Source organism: Passer domesticus, chromosome 2, assembly GCF_036417665.1.
Source record: "Passer domesticus isolate bPasDom1 chromosome 2, bPasDom1.hap1, whole genome shotgun sequence".
Classification (NCBI taxonomy): Eukaryota; Metazoa; Chordata; class Aves; order Passeriformes; family Passeridae; genus Passer; species Passer domesticus.
Window position 1 is genome coordinate 970447 of NC_087475.1, and position 11109 is coordinate 981555.

General features: G+C 53.1%; 1 protein-coding gene across 1 annotated transcript; it reads left to right on the forward strand.

Moving 5' to 3' along the window:
- Window positions 1-4017: 4017 nt before the first annotated feature.
- LOC135290686 (nucleolar and coiled-body phosphoprotein 1-like) lies at window positions 4018-10477 on the forward strand. The gene is made up of 4 exons (XM_064404625.1): window positions 4018-4273; window positions 7882-8219; window positions 8930-10181; window positions 10302-10477. The coding sequence occupies exons 1-4, from the start codon at window positions 4018-4020 to the stop codon at window positions 10475-10477; spliced, it is 2022 nt and encodes a 673-aa protein (XP_064260695.1).
- The last annotated feature ends 632 nt before the right edge of the window (window positions 10478-11109 follow it).

An 11109-nucleotide genomic window follows, 5' to 3' on the forward strand; every position in this document is an offset into this window, starting at 1 on the left:
CGCGGCTGAAGCGTGTGAGTCCTCCGGGAGCTCCACAGCCATTGGGAAGCCTTGGAGCCAGCTGCTGGTTTTTATCCTGATGGAGCTCAGGTTTGCTTCAATGGTTCCACAATAAAGAAGAGTGTAGGAAAGAAATGGAAAAGTTGTAGAAGACAAGAGCAAGAAGTGACAGAACTGTGCACATTTTTTATAGCACAGCTTTCCTTTTGACAGTAGAGATGTTGCTAACTACCTGTTTGTGACTTTTAACCTACATGGATTTTGAATTATACCATTGTAGTATTTATTATGCCTTTTAATCCCAGTGTAAAACAGAGTACTGCAATCCAAAGTGGTTTTTATCCCAAAGAGACTAAAACCTTCGTTCTTTTATTGCAAATAGACTAAAGCTTCTGGGTGTCAGAAATAGACTAAAGCCTGTCACATCTCACACAACTGGGCCCAGGGCTGACATTGTCACAGCCCAGCCAAGCCCTTCGGGACCCTGTCTGGGTGCATTTGGCAGGGCACGGACACAATTTCAGCGCCGTCTGTCTTTGTGCTCCGTGTTGGTGTGGCCCGTGCGGGCGGAGCGGGGCTGGCGGGAGCCGCGCTCCCCTCAGAGCCCCTGAGGGCGGCAGCAATGGCGGCGCCGCTCCCTCAGCGCCCGGCCCCGGCCCCGGCGGGCGGGGAGCCCTCGGCAGCGCCCTGCGGGCAGCAGGGAGCGAGCCCCGGCCCGGCCTCTGTGCCCGTGGCGCCGCAGAGGCCAGGCCAGAGCTGCAGGAGCGGCTGCCTCAGGCAGCGGCCCCAGGCAGGGGCAGCAGCCGGGCCCCGGCCTTGTGGCAGCGCAGGAGGCTCTCGTGGTGCCGCTTCTGCAGCCCGGCCAGGTGCCCGTGCACGGCCCCGTCCTTGCCTGCTGCCCCTGCCCCGCTCGGCTTCCCGTGCCCGCCAAAGGCGCCCGGGCCGCGCTCGGTGCCCCGGCTGTCAGTGCTGAAGGCAGGGAGCAGCCCCGGTGCCCGGCACAGCCCTGAGGGACACCCCTGGTGCCCGGGCTCCCGCCGCTCCTGCAGCCGCTGCCCACGAGTCCCCGGCCCGTCCCTGCGGCCAATTCCTGCTGCCCTGGGCAGCGCAGCTGGCAAAGCCAGGGCTCTGCACTGTGGGGCTGGGGCTGGCGTGTGGCAGCGTGGCCAAAGCCTCTTGGGGCTCTGGGCACAGCAGGGGCCACAAGGCCACAAGTGCGGGGGCTGCTCCCAGCCACTTGCTGTCTGCTGCACTGATGCTGGGCTGCCGGGGGTGGCCCTTTGTGACACAGCAGACGGTGTCGGGGCCCTTTGTGATGTGGGACGTGATGCTGGCCAGAGAGCCTTGTGACATCAGGGAGCCCCAGGCTGGCTGAGGGTGTCTAAGGGGCGCAGAGCCCTGGGCTGCCCAGTGCCAGGAGAGCCGCTCTCTGTGCAGGAAGCAGCTCCCTGGCTCTGTCTGCGCTGCACGCCAACAGCGATCGCGGCCGACAGTGACAGAGAAGGAGAGTGACCAGGAAAAGGATAAGTCCATTTCCTGGTAGCCAGCCCCTTGCCCAGCTGGGTGGAACCACCCAGTGTTCAAGAGACATATCCGAGAAAATTTCTGGGTGTCCCAGAAATGTCGCAGCGTGGAGCCAAGAGCAGCCAAGAGCTGTACAAATGCCAGGTGCGTGTGAGAGTTTGACAAGTTTACCAGTAAAGAGGCGGGACACTGCAAGAGCTCTGTGAACAGAAGGAAACTGTCATAGTCCAGGAGCTGTACCAGTAGGGAGAAGACAGTGAAATGTAGCAAGAGGTGTGCAAGTGGGAAGAATGTGTGAGGAGCCAAGAGATATCCCAATGGGAAATAAATGTGAATGGGCAGCAGGAGTTGGGATGGGAAGAAGATGAGAGATGCCACGAGGCATCCCTGTAGAGAGATGGGAGTGTCATAGAAAATTCCCTGTGGGACAGTACCCAAGAGTTATCCCAGAGGGAAGGTGAGAAGTAGCAAGAGCTCTCACCATGGGGACAAGATGTGCACTGCCACATGTCCCAATGGGAAGACAGGAGAGAACTGGGATTGTCCCAGGTGAGAGACAGCAGTGCCAAGGAGCTGTGCCAAGGAGCAGAGGCTGCAGGCCAAGAGCTGCCCTGCTGGGACAATGGCAGTGAGCCAAAGCTGTCCCAATGGGAGGAAGATGGGAGCAGGCAGGAGCTGTCCCAATGGAGAAATGGCATCAGCTGTGAGCTGTGGGCCAGAGCCTTGGCAGCAGTGAGTGCCCAGGAGCCTGAGCCTTGTCCCCCAGGGGGCCCAGCCCTGCCAGCCCCGTGGGCACAGAGGTGGCAGCAGAGGCAGTGCCTGCCCTAACCAGCGCCTCTCCTTCCCTACAGAGTCCCCCGCAGGCCGAGCCAGCACCTGGGGAGAAGCCTGTGCCTCCCGTGAAGGACCAGGAGAACACCCAGCCTTGTCCCTCACCCTGCGATGAGGAGCTGTCCCAGCTGGAAGAGGCCATTGAGCTCTCTCCAGCTGGCAGCGACACTGAGCCAGAGTTGTCCGAAGTGGAAGAGGCAATGGAGGACATTCCAGGGGACAGCACAAGTGACCAGGAGCTGTCCTCAGTGGAAGAGGACATCAAGGACATTCCAGAGGACGTTGCAAGTGACCAGGAGCTGTCCTCAGTGGAAGAGGACTATGAGGCCTCTGGAGAGGACAGTGCAAGTGACCAAGAGCTGTCCTCAGTGCAAGAAGACATCGAGGATGTTCCAGAAGACAGCGCAAGTGACCAGGAGCTGTCCTCAGTAGAAGAGGACATCAAGGTCGTTCCTGAGGGTGGCAGGAGTGACCAGGAGCTGTCCCCAGTGCAAGACAATATCGAGGTCCCTCCAGGGGACAGCACAGGCGAGGAGAAGCTGTCTCCTGTGGAAGAGGACATGGTGGTGGTTTCAGGGGACAGCTCGAGTGAGGAGGAGCTGCCCAAAGTGGAAGAGGCCATCGAGCTTGCTCCAGAGGACAGCATGGCTCTTCCCCCAGCGTGGCCCAGCTCTGCCAGCCCCGTGGGCACAGAGGTGGCAGCAGGGGCAGACCCTGCCCTGCCCAGCACCTCTCCTGCCCCAGGCAGTCCCATGGAGCTCGAGCTGGCAGCTGCTGCCCTGGCTGGAGATGCTGAGGAGGCAGCAGCAGGGTCAGTGCTGGAAATGCAGGAGAGGATGGACGACTCTGACGAGGAAATGAAACTTTGGCAATTCTTGGATGACCTGGAGCCATTCCTGGTTAGAGACCCTGAGCTGTCCCAGGTAGTGCCTGTCTGTGAACACTGCACCGGAGAAGATCTGTCCCTTGGGGAAGTCAAGAGTTGCCGCCAACTCTCCAGCTGGGAAAAATATTTGGACCAAAACCTGTCCCAGGGAGAATTTAGCAGCTCACAGGACTCCTCACACTGGAAAGGTTACGTAGAGCAAGGGCTGTCCATAGGAGATGTCATCAGGTGTGCAGAATTTTCCAACTGGGAAGAAAATATTGACCAAGACCTTTCCCAAGGAGAAGTCTGCAGTGGCCAAGACGTGTCCAGAGGGAATGGCAGCAGCCCCTCAGGACATTCCAATTGGGAAGATGACAGTGACAAGGAGCTCATGCAGGCAAACTGGGAAGACGAGACCGAGCACAGCATGGGGACCAGGCCCTTGGCCCCAGAGGAGGACGAGTGGGACGATGTCAGCATCCTGGAGCTGCCCCCAGAGGACCAAGAGCTCAAATGGAAAGTTTTAGGGGCAGAGGAGCTGCCAGTGCCCATCCCTCGGGAGGCCTGGGCTGAGTGCCTGGCACAGGAGCCGTGCAGCCCAGGGCCAGCACCTGCCCTGCACAGCCCCCCCAGCCCCTGGGCTGCCCAGCTGGGAGCCCAGAGCCTCCGCGGGCAGCCGGCTGCCCCCAGGAAACGTCCCTCCCGCTTCAGGCGGGCGCTGCGGGCGCTGCGGGGGCTGCTCTGCTGTCCCTGCCTGAGGCCACGGCCCGAGGACTAAAGCAGACTGAGATGAGATGAAGAAGGTTAGGGACAAAGAAGGCGAAGCAGACGCTCCTGGCAGACACTTTCGGCTTCCACCATTCCAAGACGACAGGAGACTAGACAAAACAAAGAAGATGCAGATAAAGACACAGAAGAAAACAAAGAAGACGAAGACCACATGGCAGATGAAGAAGACAAAGACACTGAAGACTAAGATAAAGGAGGCAAAGAAGACAAAGATGAAGACTACAAAGAGGAAGAAGACAAAGATGAAAACTATGAAGACAAGTCAGAGAAGTCATATTTAAGAAGAGATACAAGAAGAATAGAAATAAGTATTTAAAAATACAAAGAAGAAGAAAATTAAGAATAGGAATAAGAATTAAAAAATATGTAGAAGAAGAAGAATAGGAATAGGAATAAGAATTTAAAAATATGTAGAAGAAGAAGATGAAGACTAGTTTTAGGATTAGGATTAAGAATAGGAATAAGTATTTAAATATACATAGAAGCAGCAACGAAGAAGAAGAGTAATAAGAAAGACTAGTAAGAAGAAGAAGAATAACATTAAGAAGGATAAGAATAGAAAAATGTAGAGAAAATTGAATGAATAAATAAAATTACAAATAATTTATTTTAGTTTCCTATTCTATATTCATATTACAGTCTGTTATATAAAAACATGATTATTCCATATGCTGTAATTAAAATACATTAAAATGTCCCAACAGTCTAGCAGATCCAGGGCCTGCAAATCTTCCCTGGTGGTCAGAAGCCTGAGACGGGAAATGCCGAGTCAGGATGACTGGACCTTGGAAGCCCCTCTGTTCTGCCTTTGCACCCTTCTTAGCTCTCTGTAAGCCTATAGGTCCCTTTCCCTTGACCCTTGCTGTTGGACAATTTCCAAAGCCCTGTAAGGTGTATAAAGCCCTACTTCTGCCCAGCTGGCAGAAGAGCTGTCACTGAGAACCTTCGTAGAAGACCCCAAGAAAGAATTTCTTCACAACCTCACACAGCGCTTCTCCTCTCTCTCCCTGCGTCTGCTGTGGCACCTGGCAAGCTAAGGAGCTGAAATCACAAATGAGCTGATAATCCCTGGGAGCTGACATCACTTGAGCTTGCTAAGGTTGGCTGGGAGCTGCTTGGGAGCTGGGACAGGCTGTGCCCAGCAGGACTGCGCTATCCGGACCATGGCAGCCCACGGGGCACACCCCGGCTGAAAGCCGCATTGCAGCGCTGCTCCCGTTATTGAAGAATGTTTTCATTTCCTAATGAAGTTTCTAAAAAGGCACAGGAACAGAGTGCCCAGCTGTCATTTGCTGTCTCTCAGCGGAACTGAGGCAACATCTGGAAGTGAATTCCCTCCAACAGCGGAGGGCTGTAGGAGTGGAAGCATTTACAGCTGAAAGGGAAGAGAGCTCAGTGCCTGCCCCGCACAGCCCCCCCAGAGCCTGGCCCACCCGGCGGAGAGCCCATGCCATCCTCGGGCAGCCGGCTGCCCTCAGGAAACGTCCCTCCCGCTTCAGGCGGGCGCTGTGGGGCTGTTCCGCTGTCCCTGCCTGGGGCCACGGCCGGAGCAGCGGCACAGACACGGCAGCCACAGCCCCCAGTGCTCCCAGAGCCTCCCTGCCTGCAGGGCTGCGGCTCCCACGGGGCTGCCAGCTCCTGGAGCAGCAGCTCTCTGGCCACAGAGAGCAGCACAACTTCCCCAGGCCTTTCTGGGGAAGGCTGTGAGAAGATCAGAGAGAAGAATGAGAAGCAATTCTTATCTTCACTTGCTGCACCTGTTATTGTGAACGTGTGGAATGTGTTACGGAGATTTGTTTAGCAAAGGGTGGTTTCTTAATTAACCAATGGTGATGGTGTTTGCATTGGCAGACCAATTAGGTCCAGGCGTATCATAACTGTCTCTGGGTTTCTTAATAATAATATAATAATAAGAGATTGATCAGCCATGTGGGAATCATGGAGTCAATACTATTATTACATGGCAGGGGGCCCTCTGAGACCACAAACAGCAATGGGAGCTGGGGCCAGCAAACAGGAATGGGGAGATGTGGACAGAGAAGACGAACATTAAGAAGGGGATGAAGATGACAAAGAACATGAAGAACACAAAGATTAAGAAGATAATGAAGACAAAGCATCAGAATTCAATAATGCACAGTAGAAAAATAAGAAGACATTTTAAATGTATTGAAGAAGAAGAGTAATAGGAATTGAATTTAGGATGAAGACACAGACAAGATGAAAGGGTACCCCATCTCCCAGCTTCTGGAATCCAGTATTGTTTCATGGTCACTAAGTAATTTGCAGCAAGAGTTTCCACAAGAGGCATTTTCACTGTGAGAACAGGAGTAACTCTGATTTTACTCCTTGTGTGCTGCAATGCAGCCCCAGAAAGGAGAGGTGCTTTTGTGCCTGTGTGCTCACACGTCTGAAGCGTGTGAGTCCTCCACTTGTTCCACACCGATTCTGAAGCCTTGGAGCCAGCTGTTGATTTTTTCCTTGATGCTGCTCAGTTATGCTTCAATGTTTCCAAAATAAAGCAGATGAGAGGAAACAAGGAATTCATAGGTTTAAGAAGGCAAGAACAGCGAGTGAAAAAATTGCACATGAAAGATTTTTCAAATAGTGTAGTTTTTCTTTTAATAAGTCTTTTGTCCATAAAATTGATGCTCCTAATTACTATTTCTGATTTTTGACCCAGATGGATTTATAAAGATTTATTTTTAGCATTTGTTATGCCTTCTGAGCCCAATGCACAACAGACGAGTGCGACCAAAAGTAGTTTTCCCTCCCAAATAGCGTAAAACACTCGTTTCTTTCTCCCAGAGAGGCTGAACCCCTGTGTTGCATGTCCCATCACGAATCCCCAGTCTGGTATCAGTGTCAAATACAAAGTTGTGTTGTGTGTCAGGTACATACAGGCAACCTGTGTCTCTGTGATTGTGATATGTGTGCAAACTGACAACGGGACAGTTATAAAGACAATTCTAATAAATAACTGAGGAAGTAAAGCATGGAAGAAGGCCTTTGATCATATCCCTTGTTTGCAATTAACCTTTATAAGTCTTAAGTTGATTTAGGAGCATTGGAATGAAAGCTTTAAGGATGCTGCTGTTTGACAGGAACGTTCTGCTTCTAGCTAAAAAGAGTTTTGCAATAATAACCTTTTGAAGTATCATTTTAGAATATTGCTTGTAGTAAGGATCTTTGAAACTATTACTTTAGAATATATAAAAAGGAAAGATGCTTATCTCGAAACCTTAACAAAATATTGAAGAGCAGCTTGAGAAAGGGAGATGAACATCAACTCCAGGATTGATAGTTTCGACCAAGGGAAGCTGGACATCACTGCTATGAGATTGATAGTCCTTGCAATTCAAAGGTGAACCCGCACCTGGAATCTGGACCTCACCAGCTGGGAGACTTCTTTCTTCTTTTGGAAGCCGGACTCCCAACATCTAGGGATACTCCTTTCTGGGATACATCCTGAGAAAAACTAAATGATAATAGTGTATAGAATTGTGATGTAAAAATTGGGAATAGAAACTGTTGAGGAGGCTCATGAATACCCCCATAAATATCTGTAAGCACCAAATATCGGCGTGCACTTGCAGGGAAAATTTCCCCACTGTACCCAGCGCTGTCTGACTCAAACTTTAACATATTAATTAATAAACTGATTGCTGCTTCAATATTGGCCTAGTCAAGCATCTCACTTATGCCAGCCCTTTGTGACACAGGCAGACGGTGTCGGGGCCCTTTGTGATGTGGGCCGTGATGCTGGCCAGAGACCCCTGTGACATCAGGGAGCCCCAGGCTGGCTGAGGGTGTCTAAGGGGCGCAGAGCCCTGTTGTGCCCAGTGCCAGGAGAGCCGCTCTCTGTGCAGGAAGCAGCTCCCTGGCTCTGTCTGCGCTGGACGCCAACAGCGATCGCGGCCGACAGCGACAGACAAGGAGAGTGACGAGCACAAAGGCAACTCCAACTCCCAGTCCACAGCCTCTTGCCCAGCTGGCAAGAGTCCCCCAGCGAGCAGTGGTCAGGGGCAGTGTCAGGTCAGTCCTGCCACTGTCAAAGACTGAGGAGGAGGAGAGGCCCTTTATCAAAATGGACTGCGAGCTTTCCCAGTGGGAAGATGTGCAAGAGAGGCAGCAGAAAGAAATGCCGAGAGTCCAAGAAACGTCCCAGCAGACAGCCAGGAGCAGCCAAGAGCTGTCCCAACACCAGGTAGGTGTGAGAATTTGGGAAGTTTCCCAGTGCAGAGGTGGGACACAGCAAGAACTCTAGGAAGAGAAAGAAAGTGTCACAGTGTGGGAGCTGTAGCAGTGGGGAGAGGAGAGGGAGATGTAGCAAGAGGTGTGTGAGTGGGAAGAATGTGTGAGGAGGCAAGAGATATCCCAATGGGAAATAAATGTGAGTGGTCAGCAGGAGTTGGGATGGGAAGAAGACAAGAGATCCCAGGAGGCATCCCTGTAAAAATATGGGAGTGTCCCAGAGGATTCCCAGTAGGACAATGGCCAAGAGCTTTCCTAGAGGGAAGGTGAGAGGTACCAAGAGCTCTCACCAAGGGGACAAGATGTGCACTGCCACATGATACGATGGGAAGACAGGAGAGAACTGGGATTGTCCCAGGTGAGAGACAGCAGCAGTGCCAAGGAGCTGTGCCAAGGAGCAGAGGCTGCAGGCCAAGAGCTGCCCTGCTGGGACAATGGCAGTGAGCCAAAGCTGTCCCAATGGGAGGAAGATGGGAGCAGGCAGGAGCTGTCCCAAGGGAGAAATGGCATCAGCTGTGAGCTGTGGGCCAGAGCCTTGGCAGCAGTGAGTGCCCAGGAGCCTGAGCCTTGTCCCCCAGGGGGCCCAGCCCTGCCAGCCCCGTGGGCACAGAGGTGGCAGCAGAGGCAGTGCCTGCCCTAACCAGCGCCTCTCCTTCCCTACAGAGTCCCCCGCAGGCCCAGCCGGCAGCTGCTCCCCCAGCGGGAGCTGCTGAGGAGGAGGAGTCCCCCGAGCCTCTGGCTCCTGGGGCAGAAGAGGCAGCAGAGCCTCCTGCCCCCAGGGAGGAGCTGCCAGCAGCAGGGACACAGAGCCCAGTCCCTGCCCCTCTCAGCCCCCCAGGCTGCAGCCAGGCTCTGCTGGACCTCGTGTGGATCATCAGCTACGTGATCCTGAGCCGGGCACTGCTGGACATCCAGGGATCCGGGCAGCAGCCACAGGAGCAGAGGCAGCAGGGAGAAAGCCAGGACCCAGCAGTGGCAGGAAAAGCCACAGAAGAGAGGGAAGAGAGCCCCGTGCCTGCCCCCCAGAGCACCCCCAGGTCCGGGTCTGCCCTGCTGGGAATCCCGGCCCCCAGGGAGCAGCCGGGGTGGGCAGTGCCAGAGTCAGAGCTGGCACAGGAAGGCCGCCAGGAGAGCTCAGCTTGGGACAGTGGCTGGGATGCCTACAGCGTGGAGGAAGATGAAGTGGAGTCAGACCTGTCCCAATGGGGAGACTCTTCTCTGGAAGAGGTGTCCCAGCTGGGGGATGATGTCAGCCTCACTTCTTGGGAGAAGGTTGTGGGCCCAGTGAAGGAGGAGGAGGAGAGCCAGCCTTGTCCCCCAGAGGGGCCCAGCTCTGCCAGCCCCATGGGCGCAGAGGTGGCAGCAGAGGAAGTGCCTGCCCTGCCCAGCACCTCTCCTGCCCCAGGCCGTGCCACGATGGCCGAGCTGGCAGCTGCTGAGGAGGAGGAGTCCTCAGAGCTGGCACTGTCACCGCTGTCTCAGGATGGCAGCTTTGAGACATCAGTTTGGGACAGTGACAGCGAGGACTACTGTCAGGTAGAGGAGCCTGACTATGAAGTACAGTCCCTGCTGTCCCAATGGGCAGACGCTTCTCTCGAAGACGTCTCCCACCTGGAGGACAGCAGGAGCTTCAGTTGTTGCCAGAAGCGTGAGGGCCCAGTGAAGGGGGAGGACAGCCAGCCTTGTCCCCCAGAGGGGCCCAGCTCTGCCAGCCCCGTGGGCACAGAGCTGGCAGCAGAGGCATTGCCTGCCCTGCCCAGCACCTCTCCTGCCCTAGGCCGTGCCACGATGGCCGAGCTGCAAGCTGAGGCTCGCTCTGGAGCTGGTGGGCGGGTGGTGACATGGCTGGAGCTGCCCAGGAAACGTCCCTCCCGCTTCAGGCGGGCGCTGCGGGCGCTGCGGGGGCTGTTCTGCTGTCCCTGCCTGAGGCCACGGCCCGAGGACTAAAACAGACTAGGAAAAGGTGAAGAAGGTGAAGACAAAGAAGGCGAAGCAGACGCTCCTGGCAGAGACTCTCGGCATCGACCGCCCCTAGACGATGACAGAGTAGACAAAGAAGATGAAGAGAAAGACACAGAAGAAAACAAAGAAGACAAAGATGACTTGGCAGATGAAGAGACAAAGAGAGTGAAGATAAAGACAAAGGAGGCAAAGAAGATGAAAAAAGACAAAGGAGATGAAAAAGAGGAAGAAGACAAAGATGAAAACTAAGAAGACAAGTCAGAGAAGTCTTATTTAAGAAGAGATAGAAGAAGAAGTATAGTAATAAGAATTTAGAAATAGCTAGTAGATGATGAAGAATAGGAATAGGAATAAGAATTTTAAAATATGTTGAAGAAGAAGAAAAAGAAGAATAGAAATAGGAATAGGAATAGGAATAGGATTAAGAATAGGAATAAGAATTAAAAAATACATAGAAGTAGCAATGAAGAAGAAGATTAGTAAGAAGAAGTAGAATAACATTAAGAAGGATAAGAATAGAAAAACATAGAGAAAATTGAATGAATAAATAAAACTTACAAATCGTTTCTTTTTGTTTCATATTCTATATTCATATTACAGTATATGATATAAAAACCTTAATATTCCATATGCTGTAATTAAAATACATTCTAATGTCCCACCACTGTAGCAGGCCCAGGGCCTGCAAAACTTCCCTGGTGGTCAGAAGCCTGAGATGGGAAATGCCGAGTCAGGATGACTGGACCTTACAAGCCCCTCTCTTCTGCCTTTGAACCCTTGCTTAGCTCTCTGTAAGCCTATAGGTCCCTTTGCCTTGACCCTTGCTGTTGGACAATTTCCAAAGCCCCTGTAAGGTGTATAAAGCCCTACTTCTGCCCAGC

Bases quoted from the DNA above. Each gene is read 5' to 3' on its own strand.
- LOC135290686 (XM_064404625.1), top strand. From the start codon at position 4,018: ATGAAGAAGGTTAGGGACAAAGAAGGCGAAGCAGACGCTCCTGGCAGA. The intron at 4,274-7,881 runs GTCAGAGAAGTC...CTCTCTGTGCAG, and splicing joins GATGAAAACTATGAAGACAA to GAAGCAGCTCCCTGGCTCTG. The intron at 10,182-10,301 runs GTCCCTGCCTGA...GACCGCCCCTAG, and splicing joins GCTGCGGGGGCTGTTCTGCT to ACGATGACAGAGTAGACAAA.